Here is a 21459-nt window from a genome sequence, read left to right on the forward strand (position 1 = left end):
GATAAAACCTTTAAAATTCCTTATCATCCCAGGAAGAGAAGTAGAGAGAAGTACTATGTAAAATCCAGTCACTTAATATGCACAGAATTTTAGTGATATAAATCATTCCTACATTTTGTGATGTATTCCCTGTCCCTTCAAGGAAAATATAATTAGTTATTTTATTCTCCTTTGACCATTTCAGTCACATAAAAATGGTTTTTAAATGCACCACACAATTTTAAATAAAATACAGAAAAGCAGCATTTCACAATCTATTATTGTCAGGAAATTAAAAAATGGACAGTGCTGCATTTCAATGAAGGACCAACCCCATGACCCATTTATGTTCAATCAACCGTTGTTTATACGTTCCTGATGATGAGAATTCGTTAATTATGAAAGGTTGCATTTATGCATGGAAAATAAAGTGAAGGTTTCTTCAATTTTCAGTAGCCTTTTAAAATAGCTTTTTTATTTTATCAAATGTTTAAAAAGTTAAATTTTAATTAGCTTATACTGTGATTTCTGTATTTAATTTATGGGGTAGAATGGCTATGAATTAATCTGGAAACATCATGCTGGGTTGCATATTATAATGAATTCCAATAAATCTTTCTTCAAACGTGGATAAACATATATGTTCAATTTTTTAAACAGCCAAATTACATTCACTGATGTGAATTCTATAGCTCGTTATCTGGCTAGAATTGCCACATCTGCTGGATTATATGGATCTAATTTGCTGGAGCACACTGAGGTAAAAAATGATCTTTTAATTTCTTGGAGATACAGGATGGGCTTTTAAAAAAATCTTCTAGCAGTATGCCCCAGGAATTAGCAGTTCTCATGTTATAGAAGCCTTATTTTTTGAAATCTAATACTGTATACTTTCGTCCCTTTATGGGCCTTTTCCTAGAGCAGAATGAACCATTAAGCAATGCAATTTTTATTTAAAGGTAAACCATTTTCCATTTAAAGGTTTCCTTGGTGTCTGTGCTCAATTTCAGCATTTCCTTACTGTTTGAAATCTGTATGTCAGAAAAAAAAACATATCCAAAGAGGTGGAGGAGTAGAAGACAAGAAGGGTAATTGAGGAGAAGCAGCATTGCACTGATGTGATACAAGCTCCACCCCTTTTGGGTATAGGTAGTGATGTTGCATACATGTACAAACAGTTGGAGCTTGTATCACAACTGTGCAATACTGCTTTTGTTTATGTGATGAAATTGCTAGAATTTACAGATGCTTATGGTATCAGCACATTTGCAATCAGGGTTCTCCCCCTTCCCTGTGGAAATGTACTACCTTGCACTACATTCATGGAGCTTCTATTTCCCTTTTAGTTCCCATCTGTTGTTTGCAACTCATCTTTTATTTCCTTCTAAACTGCTCAGAGGGGCTCCTGTAATGAAATGATAGCTCCAAAGCAGCAGCACTTGAGTGTATGATGCTCTCTGAGCTTCGTTGTTTTCTTGCAGAGGTTTCATCACTCAAGCTATGTACCTTTATCAGTGCTAGCTGATAACTCTTTAAATTCTAGAATTGCATTATCTGAATAACTCTCTTTAGTTATTTCTACTACTGATTTTTCCTAATTAAATGTATAGGTTTTATTTGCTATAATTCAATCTTTTATGTAATTTATCAAGTGTATTTTTTCTTCTTTTTCAAAGATTGACCATTGGATCGAATTCAGCACCACAAAACTGTCCACTTCCACCGAGTTTGCTTTAGCCATCCAAGAGCTCAATAACTCCCTTTCTCTGAGAACCTATTTAGTAGGCAACTGTTTGAGCCTTGCAGATTTCAGTGTTTGGGCAGCATTAAAAGGTAAGGGGACGTAGTAAACACAGTAGCTTGGTCATATCTTTTTTTAAATTAAAATGATTATTTATTTATTTATTTATTTATTTATTTATTTATTTATGGGATTTATATCCCGCCCTATCTCCCGAAGGACTCAGGGTGGCTAACAACAAAACATATAATAAGTACAGATATCAAGATAAAAATAAAATTGAAATCATCTGTGCAATAAATTAAAATTAAAGAATTAAAAATAAATTAAGATTCTAAATATAAATTAATTAAAATGCTTATTAAGATTAATTAAGCTTATCAAGATATAAAATACAAAATAAAATGAAAATAGTAGGAAAAAAGGGGAGGGAAAAGGGAAGAGAAAGAGGTAAATGGCAAAACAAAGAAGAAAAGCAAAGCAGTGACTCCTGACCCTTTTTAGCACAGTAGAATAAGATAGTAATATTACAATCTCAACTTTTTACTTTTATATACTTAATATGTACCAACCATTTCTGTAACAAAAAATGTAGCAGTAAAGTTTCATTTTTTTTTATTTCAAGAACAATATCCAGAAGGGGTTTGCAAGCAGAAACAAAGTTGGATGCGGTTTTTTTCTTTGATTAATTTAATTTAACCATCTCCACTAGTTCCCTCAGTTTCCTCAACCATTTAACCATTGTAGGAATTGAAGTATCTTTCCACTTTTGCACATAAAAGCATAAAGCATCCTTGCTGCTGTTAATACAGTAGCATGATAATATTTTCATAAAAGCTGGAAGATGCTCCCATTCATTATATAGAATTATCTCTTCCACAAATTCAGCTCACATTTTGTAAATGCAACCCCTTTGTATTCACAGAGGAAAAAGGCTTGATACAACCCATTGAACTTACAGTTTAAATACATTTTCTTTGACCATTGTTTTTCATGATTCCATCAACAAGTGTACTGACTGTTTCCCCCCCCCCCCTCAAAATGTAGTTAAATATCTTGGAGAATTTAGGCCTGAGTGACTCTCTTTACCTCCTCCACAGAGTAAAATAAGATATTAAAATGCTCTCTTTGCAATAGCTATTTGCCCAATTATTATTTATAATTAAGTTGCAGTTATTAATTATGTCATCTTTGGTATAAGTTGGTTAGTTATATTATCTTGCCACATGATATTTCCTAGTTTGCAATAAATCTGTCTCTTTTCCAATAGGCAACAATATATGGCAGGAGCAGTTACCTCAAAATAATGGTCCTGTTCATGTAAAACGCTGGTACAAGTTTCTTGAAGCACAAAATAGTTTTCAATCTGTAGATTCCAAATGGACTGTGGGAGACTCTGTTCGAAAAATAAAAATGGTAAGTGTTCAGCAATCTGTATCAAAATATAGATAGATAATACCTGAATTAGCCATTTTAGTACATATATCATAATGAAACAAATATATGCATATAGAGGCATGCAGGCAAATACATATTTGTACACACCATAAACATGCTTATTCAGAATGAAAATAAAGCTTTTTAAAACCTTTTATGTTGAATTAAAACTAATGCACTTTTGAATCACTAAATATTAAACTGAAGGACATACACATATCTGGTTTGAATTAAGAAATTGAATTACAGGCCTGTATTAATAAAATGATCATTGCTTGGTGTTCCAAATACGTGTTCCATTTTAAAGTGTAGATCTGCCTGGTGCAGAAACAGAATATTGTTATACAGTATATGATACCTTAATATAAGATATCTTTGATCAGAATATGCCGTAGTGCTTTCATATTTGTGGAGTTCCTCAGGGGTCGGTCCTCTCGCCTCTCCTGTTCAACATCTATATGAAACCGCTGGGTGAGATCATTCGTGGCTTTGGAGTTGGGTATCATCAGTACGCTGATGATACCCAGCTTTTTCTTTCTACCCCAAACCACCCCAGTGATGCCCTCAACGTGATGTCCCGTTGCCTGGAGGCGGTTCGGGTCTGGATGGGGAGGAACAGACTTCAACTCAACCCCGACAAGACCGAGTGGCTTTGCATACCTTCATCCCGGGTCTATTCGTATATTCCATCTCTTTCTATGGGGGGTGAATTATTACCCCCCGTAGATAGGGCTCGCAACTTGGGAGTCCTCCTAGATTCGCGGCTTACCTTGGAAGATCACATGGTGGCCGTGACTAGGGGGGCTTTCGCCCAGGTTCGCCTGGTGCGGCCCTATCTAAGCCGGGATGATTTATGCACGGTCACTCACGCGCTCGTGACCTCTCGTCTAGACTACTGCAACGCTCTCTACATGGGGCTTCCCTTGAGGACCACCCGGAGGCTCCAACTGGTACAGAATGCAGCCGCGAGAGTTGTGTTGGGAGTCTCCTGATACTCCCACGTGACACCTCTGCTCCGTGAGCTGCATTGGTTGCCAGTTGTCTTCCAGGTGAGATTCAAGGTGCTAGTAATGGTGTTCAAAGCCCTCCATGGCATGGGGCCGGAGTACCTCAGGGAACATCTGCTGCCGGCATCAAGCTCCCTGCGCCCTGTGCGTTCCCACAGAGAGGGCCTCCTCAGGGTGCCACCGGTCAGAGAATGCCGTCTGGTGGCCCCCAGGGGGAGATCCTTCTCTGTGGGTGCCCCGGAGCTATGGAACCAGTTACCGGTTGAGCTCCGGACGGCGCCCGATCTGCGCTCCTTTCGCCGCGATCTGAAAACATACTTGTTCGAGCAAGCCGGCCTGGCCTGAGGGGGGATTGGTGGGGTTTTTTATCATTTTTATTGGGGTTTTTACTATGTATCAATTGTATTTTAATCGGGCATGCATTTAATTATCTTTTAATTTTTGTAAATTTCTGTGTTTTATTCTTGCCCTGTACACCGCCCTGAGTCCTTCGGGAGAAGGGCGGTATAGAAATGATAATAAATTAAATTAAAATTAAATATAATTATTTAATAGTAGACCTGTTATTTATTTTCAATAATTCCTGGCTTTAAAATTTGCAATTGAATAATTTCCTTTGTATTTTAATTTTAAGACAACAGAAAAGAAACAAGATCTTGGAAAATTTGTTGATCTCCCAGGTGCAGAGATGGGAAAAGTCATTGTTAGATTTCCTCCTGAAGCAAGTGGGTAAGATGAATTGTTCTATAACAACTCAATTTTACGTGCCTTTGACAAAATGGAAGAACATGCAATTAAATTTGCTTTCCATTTCTATTACAAAAAATAAAATAAGATAAATCATTACTGTGCAATGAAAATGTTCTCTATAAAACTGCTTTTTAAAATGTCTAATGTACATGACAAGCAATATGTAAATTAGAATATGCTAAGTAGTTTGCATGCTAGATTCAGCATTCCATTCTGTATTATACTCATAGTTTGGGGTTTGGAGGAGATAGTAAAGGAGGAGCTCACACAATATTTATTTAAAGTAACAGAGGCATACAGGTAGCCCTTGAATTATGACAGTAATTGGGACTGGAACGTCCATTGCTAAGCAATGCATTCCTAAATCATGACATCACATGACAGCATTAGTTAGTGATGGCAATCTTTGTACTCCCCGTTGCTATGGTTAAGCAAATCCATTGGTCGTTAGGTGAGGACATATCCCAATTGAAGCCACTCTGCCTTAGTCCCTCCCAGCTCAAAGCTTCAGTAAAGATCACCTCTTCTTGAGCTTGGAAATATTAACCTTAATTCTAATAGGTAATATTGTACTGCTTTGTTCATATGGGCAAAATGACGTTTGAAAATTATTTTTCATTAGTTTTTAAAGTAGCATTCTTTTGCAGTTTCATGTAGACGCATCAATATTATGCATTACAAGAAATAATTTGTGTCTGTGATACTCATAACTGATTAATACTCCGTTTGGAAATTCTTATTTTATTAGTAACTTCAGAGCTCCTTTATATGTCCTTAGTCCTATCCTGCATGAACTCAAACTTGTTCAAGAAGATTTCACCCATCATGTACTGTGAAGGTTGACAGATAGTAAGGGATAGGGTAATTAATGTAAGAAAGCCATTGGCTATTGACTCATGAAGCTATGAAATTGTGGCTGAAATTTAAACATTTGACAAGTTTTTTATTCTAAACAAAATATATATTAACTGTATGGAGTCTGTTGTAGTAGGACTTTATATGTTTCTTCATTTCTTTTCTGTTTTATATTTTTTATATTTACTTTTTCCGTTCATATTGAAACTATTAAATTATGTTGTTTTCTTTTCTGATTTTGTTTCTAGTTACTTGCATATTGGTCATGCAAAAGCTGCTCTGCTGAATCAGCACTACCAGGTCACCTTCAAGGGTAAATTGATCATGAGATTTGATGATACAAATCCAGAGAAAGAAAAAGAAGACTTTGAAAAGGTATTTCAGACATTCACGGATGGTTTATTTTAGAACTGAAATTAGGAAGATAAGTCAGATCTTGGGTATATTCAAAGGGTATAAATCACTTTAAATGCAGTTCCTTTATAGGATTGCTGAAAAAAATCATTTTTAAAAGTAAATGACAGTACAGTTATTAAAATAAATGTGGGCAGTGTTGATTTCTAATCTATTTTAATGTAATGAATTTTTTCCCCGATGAATTTTCAGCTTGTTTTTTTTAAAAAAATAATATGTCATTGTTTTTACTATTTTGAAATTATATAACATTTGCCTTCCAATTCATTACTGTTGGACTAAGGAATATCTTTCCATGGCATGTTCCCATGCTTCTATGGTAATATTTGAAACGTTATTAGAACCTAATTAAATGAACAAATTCTGGATGATATTTTTCAGGGCTGTAGAGGTATAAAGTGAGGAAATATCACACTGTATTTCTTGAGATATTTTTAAGTAGTTGATGTGCATGGAATCTTGATTAGGTTTCGTTTTGAGAAGATTGCAGAATTATGTAGCTTATAACAGGTCCATGTGAATTGAGTTAAAATTTACTACCTTTCAAAACAGTTTACTATTATATTTTATATTGCTTTAATGTGGGCTAGAAAATTGAATAAGGATTTCATTTCTAGCCAATCTGATGCCCTTGTGATGACACAGAATTAACTGCAAATTGCTTATGTCGTTAGAATAACAAATAATGAGGTCTATGGAAGAGTATGTTATAGAACATATAAATTACTATGAAATAACATCACTACAAGTCTAATTTTAAGTGAATCCAATTTTTAAAAAATATTGAAATGCTCTCATTAATAGCAGTCTAGGCTTGCATTGTTTGTGTGTTAACAGTGCCTGGTTATGTTAACAATATCTACTATGTATTATGCAGAGTGCCTTATTTCTTACTGCTTCCTGATTCTCTAGCCCAAATAGTACACATATGCAGTATTGTGCAGTGTTCTGCTTGTATATAGTTCATTGCTTATTCTCAGGTTTTGCAGCAGTGATTTCCCAAATGCTTTACAACAGTTTTGGGTGATGCTGAAGTTCTAAGGACAAAGAATCCAACCCATAAACAGTTTAGGTGAATTTACTAAAATGTTGACAGGGAACTTGTGAAACTTCTGATAGTCTTTTAAGTAGGCAGCGTTGGCTTTTCTAAAATTCTATTTCTTTAATTACACATTTACAGCTCTTTGAAATGATAAAATGTAGCAACTTAGTAGAGGTTGCCATCTCTAATACAATAATAATTGTAAACAATTTTAAATACCAATCTAATGTTTTAAAAATCATATATGCAGGTGATTTTGGAAGATGTTGCAATGCTTCAAATTAAGCCCAACCAATTTACATACACCTCTGATCATTTTGAAAAAATAATGAAATATGCTGAGAAACTCATTCATGAAGGAAAGGCTTATGTAGATGATACACCAGCAGAACAGATGAAAATGGAGAGAGAACAGAGAATAGAATCTAAACACAGGAATAATTGTAAGAAGTTTTTATCAAAGTTTTATCCTTTTTTAATTGAGTTAATGAAACATATCTAATATTTGGTAATTATGTCAGTAGCATAAGTTACATAACCTTCTGTGTTTGAGATAATGAGATGTTGGCTGCACTTACGTATCATATAAGCCAACATACTATTTGAGTTTGGCTGACTGTGATGCATGAATCAAGCCACTGGGATATATGAATAATGGTTTATGGTTTAATTTATGATTGGATAATGTGCAACCAACTGGAAATAATGTTGAGATAAGATTCAAAGACATATGTTTTGTAGGTAAATGCAAATTACTTTATAGATAAATATAAATTATTTTTCATTTGTAAATATTGTATCATAATATTAGAACAAATGTAATCCTAATTAAATATTTGTAATCTGATAGCGGTTGAGAAGAATTTTCAGATGTGGGAGGAAATGAAAAAAGGAACAGAATATGGGCAGACCTGCTGTCTACGAGCAAAAATTGATATGAATAGTAATAATGGATGCATGAGGGACCCAACTCTTTATCGCTGTAAAAATCAGCCACACCCACGTACTGGAAATAAGTACAAGTATGTATTGAAGAACTTCCTTTTATTTTCTTAGACTTTCTACTCTATTTTTTTTTAAATTAATACAACCTGGTTTCTGGTTTCTTGGAAACAATTTTAACATTTCAGGCCTTCTTTATTTTTGTAGAGAGTTTTATAGCCTGGTAGAATCTGATACTGAATAGACATAGATAGATAGATAGATAGATAGATAGATAGATAGATAGATAGATAGATAGATAGTATCAGATTCTACCAGGTTATAAAACTCTACAAAAATAAAGAAGGCCTGAAATGTTAAATTTGTTTCCAAGAAACCAGAAACCAAGTTGTATTCTATTTCTATTCTATATTCTATAATATATATTGAAGAACATCTATTCTTAAGACAAGTAGCAATTTTAAGTTCTTAAACTCTAGGACTAAATCATTTATTCCCATGAGAAAGAGGTTAGTGACAGGACGAATCTCTTCATCTACTGAGCCTGAAGATGAGCAGAATGGAACAAAGAAATTCTATAAGTACTTCTTTTAGATCAGGGGTGTCAAACTGCCGGCCCTTGGGCCGGATGCGTCACGCAGAAGCCCCACCCACCCCATTGCCGGCAATGACAAAACTGTCCTGATACGTTTCGTGATGTCATGTGACATTGTGAGTTTGACATGTCTGTTTTAGATCATCTTTTATTCAGATATTCAATCTGAATAGAGCTGAAAGGGACCTTGGAGGACTTCTAGTCCAACCACCTGCTTAAGCAGGTGACCCTATACCATTTCAGATAGTTGGCTGTCCAGTCTTTTCTTAAAAACCTAAAGTGGTGGAAACACCCACAACTTCTGAAGGCAAGCTGTCCCACTGTTTAATTGTCTTCACTATTAAGAAGTTTCTCCTTTAGTCTGGGTTGCTTCTGTCCTTAATTAGTTTGTATTTATTGTTTCTTGTCTTACCTTCTGGTGCTTTGGAAAATAAGTTGACCCCCTCTTCTTTGTGGTAAATACTGGAATACTGCTATCATGTCACCCCTAGTCCTTCTTTCCTCTAGCCTGGCCATACCCAGTTCCTGCAACCATTCTATATGTGTTTTTGTCTCCAGGCCCTTAATCATCTTAGTTGTTCTTCTTTGCACTTTTCATAAGTACGCAGTTGAGCAATGTAAGAAAAATAGTTTTTCAGTCTTATTTGAGAAATTTAGGAGTCTATTAGGGTGAATTATCTCTCTTAAAAAAAGAGAGGAAAAAACCCTGAACTAAAAAAGCAAGAACTAATATTATAAAGCCTTTTTCCTCATGAACATTTTAAATTCAGGAAGATAAATTTTGATTTGGTAACTTTTGTAGTGATCCTGAGAAAGAGTAAGAATGTTTCTCTTCCATATTGATTCTTCACTAAAATTGCTCTCTTGCTTCTACATACTCTTGTTAATTGGAGAAATGTTATTTGCTGATATTTATTTATTTTCTGGAATATTCTGTCAAACCAATTTTTGCTATATTAACTAATATTTAAGTATGAGTTCCTGTACTTATATGAATCAAAAACGTATCTATGTCCTTCATTTCTGGAATATATGTTATTATGAGAAATAACATATTACCCAGATTTCATAATAGATTCTCCAAAAACTCCTTAACATTTTAGGAATAACTGATTTTTACTATCAGTCTATTCAAATACCGTATTTCCCGGCGTATAAGATGACTTTTTAACCCATGAAAATCTTCTCAAAAGTTGGGGGGTCGTCTTATACGCCCAGTTGTCTTATACGCCGGAAAATAGTACATAAATCAATCGAGCGCCCCTGTTCTTGCAAAGCAACTTCAAGCCTCCTTAGTCCAGTCCCCCCTCCAAAGTGACTCTCCCTTCCCACCCCCAAGAGCCTCTAAGCCCCTTCCCCTCCCCCTTGCAAACGCCAGACCCCGGGAACGGCAAGAAGCCCTTCCCCCTCGCCCAAGTGGCATCTGAGCATAAGCAGAGCGCGCCCTGCTACCCGCTATCTCTCCCGGCAGTCTGGACAGCGGTACTTGGCCTGGCGCCCCTCTCGCCTGCAGACCAAGCAGTGGCCCTCGCCAGCCGGCCTCAGCATGGCCGCCCCAAGCCCGGCTCTCCAGCACGTCTTCCGGGCCCGCCTGGCCGACCGCCTCCTGGGCGGGGCTTGGCTCCAGACGCGGCGGCTGCTCCATCTGCAAATGTACTCTCAAAGCCGGATTGCGCTTGGCTGTGCAGGCTGCCGAAAGGCGGGTACTCGGAGTTCCCGCGGTGGTTGCGGCTTCTGGTGTGCCGTTTGCAGAGTCTGGCCTGGAAGAGCGCGTCGTGTGAACGCAGCTCTTGCGTTTATTCCAAAGGGTGGGTGGAAGGAAAAGCCCCTTTGGGCTTCAAAAGGGAGGCTTTGCACCATCTGCATCAGACGGGGCTGAATCGGGCTTGTGTCGGACACTTGGCAACTGGCATGTAAGTATTTTCCGGCGTATAAGACGAAAAATCTTGAAAATCTTCTCAAAAGTCGGGGGTCGTCTTATACGCCCAGTCGTCTTATACGCCGGAAAATATGGTACAGTAAAAAGTTTTCAATTGCTTTAAACATTCTTCTTTTTCTTGTTTTTAACGTGCATCAACAGACTGATAAATACTGTTGCTTCAGTGATTGCTTTTGATATTTATTAATGGTAAGATGTGAGGTTAAATCTGTCCTCTACTTAACTTTCAGTATTTACCCCACATACGACTTTGCCTGCCCCATAGTGGACAGTGTAGAAGGTGTTACTCATGCATTAAGAACAACAGAATACCATGATAGAGATGAGCAATTCTATTGGATCATTGAAGCCTTGGGAATAAGGAAGCCTTACATCTGGGAGTACAGCCGTTTAAACCTCAACAATACTTTGCTTTCTAAAAGAAAACTCACTTGGTTTGTCAATGAAGGGCTGGTAGATGGCTGGTAAGTAAAGTTGTTTAGCTTGGTGGTGTCTGTATGGATGCTTCTAAAATGTGTACCAGATTATTTCACTCTTTCCTTCGTACTGTAACTTTACATGTTATTAATAAATAAAACCTCCAATTATATAATTTTTTTAAATTAAATATGATCCTTATGCTTTTATCACATTTATGTGTTTACTGTTAACAGAAGAAATAAATTACTTTTAGACTTTGTGCTTTTATAAGTATTCAAAAATATTGGCTTTCATGTTTTTTAATGTTATTACTAATTCATGGACTTTATTTATTTATTTATTTATTGAATTTCTATACCGCCCTTCTCCCAAAGGACTCAGGGCGGTGTACAGGGCGATAAAATACAACATACAAAAATTAAAAATAAACATGAGGCCTTCAGGTGCCTCTCTGCTTCTGTTCCTCCTGTTTCCTTTGTGGTTCCTTAAGCACTCAAAAATATTGTACGATATTAATTTGGTCAATATGAAAGGATGTAAAAGAATTTGTTTGAGGGGAAAGGATGATTTTCAGTGTCTGGGAGTAGTGTGTGAGTGTATATAAAGTCCATAAAAATTCTACAGCCACTAATGTGGCTCTGTTTCTTCCCTAATGCTCTTGTGATAACGTGTAGTAAGTTGCCCAATAAAATGCATCTGGCAGGGTACAGTATTGGGGGTTTAGTATTGGGAATACAGTGTTAGACAGAACAGAAGAAAAAGATTTAGGTTTCTCATAGATAACTGCAAAAGGAGCAAGCAGTGTGCCCAGGCAGCTGTGGAGTCAAACAAAATTCTAAGATGCATCACTACGCTGTGGGCAGTTATTAGGCAAGTTGTATTTTGGAGGATTAATTTTCTTATTGAACAACTACAGTGCTCTCGGTCAATCCAAAATGCTAGTAAACCTCAAACCTGAATATTTAAGAAAGTAAAAGTGAGGTTTTGGCTTTCTTAGGAGAATATGTGTGTACAATTATTGGGCAACTATTAGTGTACAGAATTATCATGCAACTAAATGAAAAACAAAAATTTGCCCACATTTGTTTATTTGCATCTGTTAAAGTGAGCATAATAAAGAAACAATTCAAAATATACAAATATTTCTAATATTTCAGGGGAAAAAAATCAGTGACCAATATAGCCACCCTTCTTTTCAATAACAGTCATAAGCCTTCTATTCATGGAGTCTGTCAGTTGTTTGATCTGTAGACAGCCAGCGTTTTGTGTGGCAGCAACCACAGCCTCCCAGAGGCTGTTCAGAGGTGTACTGTTGTCCTCCTGTTTAAGAAGGGCCCATTTCTCAATAGGGTTTGGGTCAGGTGAGGAAGGGGGCCATGGCATTATTCTTTCATCTTTAAGGCCTTTACTGGCTAGCCACACAGTGTAGTACTTTGATGCATGCGATAGAACATTGTCCTGCATAAAAATCCTGGTCTGGAAAGATGCAGATTTTTTCCTGTACTACTGCTTGAGAAAGTGTCTTCTAAAAACTGGCAGTAAGGGGCAGTCTGACACCCTTCAAGGCTAATAGAATATAATTGATTTATTTGCTTAAAGATGTTTTGACTATTGTAAGGCAAGCACTAATTAGGTCAGATCTGACAACTTGTATCTGACAAATATAAGCTGTTCCAAATTAAATAAAGAAGAGGGAGTCAAGCTATTCTCCAAAGCACCTGAGGGCAGAACAAGAAGCAATGGATAGAAAATAATCAAGGAGAGAAGTAACCTAGAACAAAGAAGAAATTTCCTGACAGAACATTAATCAGTGGAACAATTTGCCTCCAGAAGTTGTGAATGCTTCAACACTGAAGCTTTTAAGAAGAAATTGGACAACCCTTCCAACTATTCTATTCTATTCTATTCTATTCTATTCTATTCTATTCTATTCTATTCTATTCTATTCTATTCTATTCTATTCTATTCTATTCTATTCTATTCTATTCTATTCCATTCCATTCCATTCCATTCCATTCCATTCCATTCCATTCCATTCCATTCCATTTTCAGTATTAAGCAAAAATCAAGAACATGGGGGCATAACCTCAAACTGACAGGAGGAAAGTTCAAACATAATGTTATAAATTATCACTATCACTTCACTAAAAAGAGTAGCGGAAGCTTGGAACCAATTTCCAGAGGAGATAGTGGGTTAGTCATTAGTAACTGAGTTTAAACATGCTTGGGATAAACACATGTCCATCATCCAACAAAAATTTAAAAATAAAAATGATTAAAAATAAACTCAAAGGGCAGACTTGATGGACCACACTAGGTCTTTTTCTGCCATCAGTTTTCTATGTTTATTTGATATTTTTGTTATTTCTAGGGAAAAGGCCATGAATTAAACAGATACTAAGAATTAGCCAATACTAAAAATTGGAACTGATCCAGTCTAAGATAAGGTTGTGGATTAGAGAACAAGCTGGTGTTTTGAATTCATAAACATATTTTTTTAGCCATCCCATTTCTTTAGTATTAAACTGAATATTGATCCCTTTCTTCAAGGGATGACCCAAGATTTCCAACTGTGCGTGGTGTCCTTAGAAGAGGTATGACAGTAGAAGGATTGAAACAGTTTATAGCTGCACAGGTAAGTGTCTTTATTTTCAAATTAGGTAGAAAGAGATTGCTACAGTGCCTTTGTAAAATTATGGTGGAATCCATTGCTTATCTTTGACTTGCAGAATTTCCTGCAACCTATGCACCTTCCCCAAATTTCTTTTGAGAGATCACCTGCTTCCCTTGGGACAAGATTTGAGGAAAATGGGTGAGGCAGTAAGGAGAGGGGAAAATCAGAGAGGATTCTGTATTTCTTTTGAGAAGCATGCTACCTTCATTGCTAGGCTTACAGATGGGAAAAGTTGATCTGGAGTTAGACAAAAATCCCAGCTTCTTAACATTTGTAGTAGCATTAAGAATTATAAAAATAATTTCATTTGTTTTATGATTCATTTATATCCCACCTTTATTTTGGCAAACATAATTTTGAAACTGAATATTTTATAAAGCAAATATTTTTGTACTATATGAGTGATACACAGTTTGAAAATTAGTTTTTAGTATAGTTAGCATAGTTTCTGAAGAATTGAAAGTTTATTTCAATTTATTAAATAAGCTGTTTTGCAATAGAAAAATATTAATTATGAAAACATTTTCTCTAATTGATTTATCTTTTCAAAATAATTAATATTGCTATACTGTTAAAAAGATATTTCTATCATGTTACAAAATTATAGTTTATACACACAAACACACAGAAACAAAAATAAACACAGGAAATTAATTGACTGATTAAATATATGTAATTAAATTAAATATTTTAAATAATTAAATATACATAAGAGCAAGATACTTGACCAATTAGCAATAGAGCCAGGATTGGCTTTACACCATTTACACCATTTATCACTGTGTATCAAATTGTGTATCAAATTATTACTTATTCAGACAATGCATTTTTTCCTTTATATTTTACAGGGTTCTTCAAGATCAGTTGTAAATATGGAATGGGATAAAATTTGGTCATTTAACAGAAAGGTACATTTGTCTTTATTTTAATTTGATGACATTTCAAGGGGAAACCTGCTCTGGTGTGGATAGTGAATCCAGAATTCTTTGAGTGCCCTTCCAAGGCTAGTGAATGCAGTTTGTTGCTTCATCTGCCTCTTTTTCAGGAAAATGGAATGTCCTTCTTGCTAACAAGGCTTACATTAATATTACTTGCTTTTGCAAAATCAGTTGAATTGTTTTTTAACTGTTTGGGAAGGTAATGGTGTTTTGCTAATTTTGTAAATCTGATATGAAATTCTGCATTTCATTTTTCTGCCATCAAGCTGCGAGCTATCTGTAAGAAGGTATTACTTAATGCTTTTTCTGCCTTAGCATATAGCTTACAGTAAGCATACATAGCATAAGCAATCATGCAGTTACTCATACACAGTCACATTTGCTTACATAACAAGAGCTATATATATTTCCATACAAATGCATTATTCCTATGCTAAAGAGAAAAACATGATTTCTCAATAGAGAAGAGAGTTTAAATTTTTTCCAGGTTGCCTTTCTGCAGTACACAAAAGGCTGTAATATTTCCTTCGTAAGATAATCAGTAAAGTTCTTTCATTATTCTTCAGTTGAAAGATTAAAGAAGGAATACTGCATCTTCACATGATTAGTTACTTTTTGGCAGCAAGTGCTTGGACACTATAATAAGGCGAACTGTTGCTCTACAATTATATGGCTGCTTCTATTTTTTAATTTGCATCTGGATCTTTGTTTTCAAATAGGTTTTCTTTTTCCTCAGATTCCAGTAATTGCTTGCCTGGCATGTGTCTTGTAGTGTCCTATAGTTCTTTTACTTTGTTCTTTTCATTTATTTGAGGGATTATCAATTGGTTCTTTCTGTTGCTGCATTAGTTGTGTAATACATTTACAAAACATAATTTTTAGCTGAAGCTGTTGGACTGCATACTTGTTAGAGCTGTACATTTACCTGTATAGTGATGTCTCATTGATCAAGAATGAAGCTGAAGTATTAAATTTCCTATAAGATACTATTGGCTCTCAAGAAAGGAAAATTCATCAGTAGAAGCATTGGCAAAATTTAATGATTAGAGCAGAGCAGAATCCTTCTTTTGTAATGCAGTGGACATCTGCTGGTCAGACATGGACTAATTAAAGATTTTGAGTTTTTCCAAAAATTGTGGATAAAATAAACTATTTATATCATTACCAACTTTTTAATCACATAAGTGTTGCTAGTGTGTAAATCTCATCCAGAACCAGAGAACTGACACTGAAACCTGTAACGTAAGGATTATTACGTTAACTATTTGCTTGTATTTATGATAGGCAGCAAAGGCAAAAGTGATACTTCTCTTATTTCTAAGAATATCCTAAAGGTGTTTTTTTCAAGAGGTAACTGGACTTTTTTTGGTTTTCTCTGAAGATATTTCGCTTCTCATCCAAGAAGCTTCTTCAGCTCTGATTGGATGATGGGGGATGGAAGGATTTATATTCCTTGCTGACAAGTGGTCATTTGCATTCTTTTAGAGAGTTGTTGAGGCCACTTGTTGGAGGTTTATCTGTCCTCAGAGTCACATGAGTAGTGCAAATGGGTGTGCAGCCTTCTTGGAACTGCTGAAAGGACTGTGTTGTAGACAGGAAATATATAATATTGTATCCCTCTCCCTCTGTTGAGAGGGCTGTTCAATTTTTATACGTTGTTGTTGCGAAGTCGTGTCCGACCTATCACAACCCCATGGACAACGTTCCTCCAGGCCTTGCTGTCCTCTACCATCTTCTGGAGTCCATTTAGGCTCACGCCTACTTCAGTGACTCCATCCAGCCACCTCATTCTCTGTCATCCCCTTCTTCTCTTGTCTTCAACCTTTCCCAGCATTAGGCTCTTCTCCAGTGAGTCCTTCCTTCTCATTAGGTGGCCAAAGTATTTGAGTTTCAACTTCAGGATCTAGCCTTCTAAAGAGCAGTCAGGGTTGATCTCCTCTAGGACTGACTGGTTTGATCACCTTGCAGTCCAAGGGACTTGCAGGAGTCTTCTCCAGCGCCATAGTTCAAAGGCTTCAATTCTTTGGCGCTCAGCCTTTCTTATGGTCCACCTTTCACATCCATACATTGCAACTGGGAAAACCGTGGCCTTGACTATACACACTTTTGTTGGCAGGGTGATGTCTCTGCTTTTTAGTGTGCTGTCTAGATTTGCCATGGCTTTCCTCCCGAGGAGCAAGCGTCTTTTAATTTCTTGGCTGCAGTCCCCGTCTGCTGTGATCTTGGAGCCCAGGAAAATAAAATCACTACCTCCATTTCTTCCCCATCTATTTGCCAGGAATTGAGAGGGCCGGATGCCATGATCTTGGTTTTCTTAATGTTAAGTTTTTTTACATAGATGGCCTCTTTCAGCCCTCTTTCAAACCAGCAGTAGTCTCTGTCCAAAATGTGGACTTTGCTGTCTTCAAAAGAGTGGACTTTGTCTTTTAAATGCAGATGGACTGTTGAAAATTGTCCTGATGGGGGTTTTTTTATGTTGTGCAATGTGTTTGTGAAATGATTTTTTGTTTCCACACATGTACAAATCTGCACATTTCTCACTGCACTGTATTGCATATACAATGTTTCTGGGTGTTGTATCCGTGGAGTGACCCTCAGGACACAGATAAACCTCACAGTGGCCTCATTGGCTCTCTAAAAGAATGCAAATGATCAGCTGTCTGCAAGGTATATAAACCCTTCCATTCCCCACCATCTAGTCAGAGCCAAAGAGGTTTCTTGGATGAGAAGCAAAACATCTTTAAAGAAAAACAAGAAAGTCCAGTTGCCTCTTGAAAAAAGATAACCATGACCTGGATGACTGATAATCTCCATAGACATTTCTAAGAATGTATTTCCAAGAACGTAGAATATAGTCTTTATTAGTCATGAGTGCTCTTGTTTTATATAAGCTTAAGCATGAAATATGGAGGGATTTTCCCCTCAAAGAATATATATCCTTATAAGTAGCAGTTTTTAACAATTCTTTAAACTATTATAATTCTGGGGATTGTAATTGACATCCTGAGAACTGCTGGAAGACCAAAGGTTTCTCATGCTTCCTTAAAACCTCCAGTTTTATAAAATAATAAGTCATTGAAGTAAGGTGGTAGTGCTTAAAATAAATGATTTGGTAGTGTGTTAACAACAGAAACAATATTGGTGGAAGATGCTATCTTGAGTATTGAGTAAGTTAGAAAAATAATTTCTCAATGAAGCAGAAATAGAGGCCATTTTAAAATGGTTTTATCATAATGTTGCCTTATTATAGTGCTCTAAAGCTGTTGTATTTAAATAATCATGCTAGAATGCACTCTTTGGAATACATTTATAGAAAATATATGGCTTTAAAGCTAGAGATTTGGTAAGGAGAAAATTGTGGAATTTTGTATATAAAAGAAAAAGTATCAAATAAAAGTATTTTAAATTGCAGAGTGCCATTTGGCATTTTAATACATTTTTTTCATGTTTGAAGAGCATTCCACAGATATTCTGATTCTGCCTATTTTTCAGACTCAGAAAAGGTGATATATTAATGATAATGTAATGCATACATGCCTGTTTTAAAAATTGATGAGTGATAAAATACCTTGGATCCAAAGAAAAAGTTTACAATTAGCACTCACGTTTAGCCTAATTACAGTTCCTGTGTGTATGTTTAGCCTAATTATAGTTTCTTCCAGGTAGGAATGCATATGCTTACAAACTCTCTCCCCAAAAGTGATTTTAAAACATTTTTTTCTCAAAGGACAGGAAAATTACATAAGCATATTTTGTTTTTGGCTTTGTTTTATAATTTAAATTCAAGAAGCTTTAATTGCAGTCAACAGTGCAGTAACATAAAGAATACCAGTTAATATTCCTAGATGGTTTTTGTGTATTATATGTGTACTTTTTCATTCATATAACTCTTTGTTTTAAAGATTTGTGCTTGAAACATACATGAATATTTGAATAATTAGAATTTCTTAATTATTATCCTTGGGATATAGGTCATAGACCCAGTGGCACCTCGGTTCACTGCTTTGCTAAAGGATGAAATAGTCACCGTAAATATTCCTGAAGCTCAAGAAGAGATGAAAGAAGTGGCCAAACATCCAAAGGTTTGTTTAAAGAATGCTGTAATAAAAATATTGAAACATTGGAACCAACAGGACTTTCTACCCAGTGAAAAGAAAGCAAAATCAGATTATCAAGTTTGAATACTGTAAGAGACTCTTAGCAATTGGAAGGCAAGCAGATGGATTAACAAAAAGATTAAAAAATGTAAATATCTTCAACCTGAGTTCAAATCCTGGTTGCTGCATCCATGCAGTTTTCTTAACAGTTTTTTTTAAAGAAATGGTTGGCCACTGCCTTTTCCTGGTTTCTTGTTCAACTTCTTTCCTAGTCTATAGCCTTGCAATCTCCAGGCTATCTTCCTATCTAAGTACTAACCAGGCATAACCTTGTTTAGCTCTGAGATTTGAAGTATTAGATAATAGAGTTTTCAATTCTGGAGAAAAGTCCATGAAAAAAGAAAAGAAAAGAAAAAAGAGAAGAAAAGAAGAAAAGCCCTATAAACTATACATAATGATCGTTTAGGTTTGGAATCCATCCGCATCTTTGTCCAGTTTCACCTACTTTTTGGGCTATAGCTCTAGTGTACCTTGAGATACATCTTAGATCAGGGGTGGGCAATTTCCAAAGGGCCACATGAGAAATTGGGACTGTTTTGAAGAGCTGCTGCCTCACCCCCTGCTACTGCCACTTTGCCCCCGATGCTGATGCTTTGTCACCTTGTCCTCCAACATCGATGTCCTGTCCTCTGGTGCCACTGCTGTGCTTCCAATGCCCTGCTCCCTAATGCCACTGATACCACAGGTTGTATATGGACCACCTGTGGGCCAGATGTGGCCTGTGGACTATAAAAGGACTAGATTTAGATATCCAAAAAATTTGTTTCCTCTTGGTTCAAGAAAAAACAATTTACCACAATGACAAACATACAACTTTTGCCTTTTCTTCCAGAATGGTTTATTGTGTTGTAATTTTTCTAACACGAACCAGCTCTTTATCCTTTTCTGTTAATATCCAGAATGCTGAAGTTGGCTTGAAGCCTATCTGGTATAGTCCCAAAGTACTGATTGATGGAGCAGATGCAGAGACATTGACAGAAGGAGAAACGGTTACATTCATTAACTGGGGCAACATAATCATCACCAAAATACACAAGTATGTTTTACAGTGGATTTTATGTTTCGGTATCGTATTTGGAATTTCTCCTTAAATATTTAAAATGTCTAGTGGGTAGAATTGTTACAGTATATAATTCACTTCAAAACCTGTTATCCTTTTCACTGCATCTGAAATTCTTGGAAACCGTATGGTAGGTGAAGCAGGGAACTATATTAAGAGAGAGAGAGAGATGAGGCTTGAAATGACAGGGGATGGATGCAGTGACTTGTGTGACCACAAGCTCTTTCTCTTTATTTATTTATTTATTTATTTTTGGGACTTGTATGCCGCCCTATCTCCCGAAGGACTCAGGGCGGCTAACAACAATAAAACACAATAATACAAATGTTAAAAAAGATTAAACTAACAAGCCCCAATGATAAAATGATATTTTATCAATATTAATATTTTATCAATATTAAAAATATTAATATTTTAGATATTCTATTTAAAAATCCCTATCGTCAGTCCAGGTCAGCCTGATGGAAGAGAAATGTTTTAAGGCCGTGACGAAAGGACCGGAGATCCGGGGCCATCCGGAGCTCAAGGGGAAGTTGATTTCACAGGGCCGGCACTCCCACAGAGAAGGCCCTCCCCTTGGGGGTCGCCAGCCGACATTGTCTAGCCGACGGCACCCTGGGAAGGCCCTCCCTGTGTGAGCGCACCGGGTGATGGGAGGTCGTTCCTGGCAGCAGACGGTCCTGCAAATATCCCGGGCCTAAGCCATATAGGAATCCTCTTAAATTTAAATAATAGATTTGGGTTATTAAATTTGACTGCCATTTCTTAAGATTTACTAACTCTTGGAAACTTAAGTTAATTTCCATTGATTTCTTGGGCAAGGTTTTATCATTTAGTTTTAAAACACCCAGATAATCAAAATATTCTGTTTCTTTGTAGGAACCTCACTGGGAAAATCACATCTATGGATGCTAAATTAAATTTGGAGAATAAGGATTACAAAAAAACTACTAAAATCACTTGGCTAGCAGAAGCCTCTTCTGCTTCTCTCACTCCGACAATCTGTGTGAACTATGAACACTTGATTACCAAGCCTGTCTTAGGCAAGGAAGAAGACTTCAAACAGTACATTAACAGAAATAGCAAAGTAACTTTCATATTATTATCAACTGTTGCATTTGTGCCACAAAATGATAGTTTCAAGAAACCATGTAGAATACATGAGCCCTCCTCCCTCTTTAAATCTCACTCATCCTTAGGTAAAGGTAAAGGTTCCCCCGCACATGCGTGCTAGTCGTTTCCAACTCTAGGGGCCAGTACTCATCTCCGTTTCAAAGCCGAAGAGCCAGCGCTTGTCTGAGGACGTCTCCGTGGTCATGACTAGACGCCAAAGGCACACGGAACGCTGTTACCTTCCCACCGTAGTGGTCCCTATTTTTCTACTTGCATTTTTACGTGCTTTCGAACTGCTAGGTTGGCAGAAGCTGGGATGAGTAACAGGCGCTCACTCTGTTACACGGCACTCGGGATTCGACCCACCAAACTGCTGACCTTCTGATCGAACAAGTT

The 21459-nt window shown here is 36.4% G+C and overlaps 1 protein-coding gene across 2 annotated transcripts in view; it reads left to right on the plus strand.

The window, feature by feature from the left end:
- EPRS1 (glutamyl-prolyl-tRNA synthetase 1) overlaps positions 1–21459 on the plus strand; it is a 53098-nt gene that overhangs the window by 3652 nt on the left and 27987 nt on the right. For both annotated transcript variants that reach the window (XM_081314062.1, XM_081314063.1), the window contains exons 3-15: positions 640–739; positions 1656–1812; positions 2991–3136; positions 4799–4893; positions 6018–6144; positions 7476–7668; positions 8076–8247; positions 10932–11165; positions 13672–13756; positions 14644–14703; positions 18705–18815; positions 19790–19926; positions 20830–21037. In XM_081314062.1, coding sequence (XP_081170188.1) covers positions 640–739; positions 1656–1812; positions 2991–3136; positions 4799–4893; positions 6018–6144; positions 7476–7668; positions 8076–8247; positions 10932–11165; positions 13672–13756; positions 14644–14703; positions 18705–18815; positions 19790–19926; positions 20830–21037 — 1825 coding nt within the window. The remainder of the gene's footprint in view (positions 1–639; positions 740–1655; positions 1813–2990; positions 3137–4798; positions 4894–6017; positions 6145–7475; positions 7669–8075; positions 8248–10931; positions 11166–13671; positions 13757–14643; positions 14704–18704; positions 18816–19789; positions 19927–20829; positions 21038–21459) is intronic.

The sequence above is a fragment of the Vipera berus genome (assembly GCF_964194415.1).
Source record: "Vipera berus genome assembly, chromosome: 1".
Lineage (NCBI taxonomy): Eukaryota > Metazoa > Chordata > Lepidosauria > Squamata > Viperidae > Vipera > Vipera berus.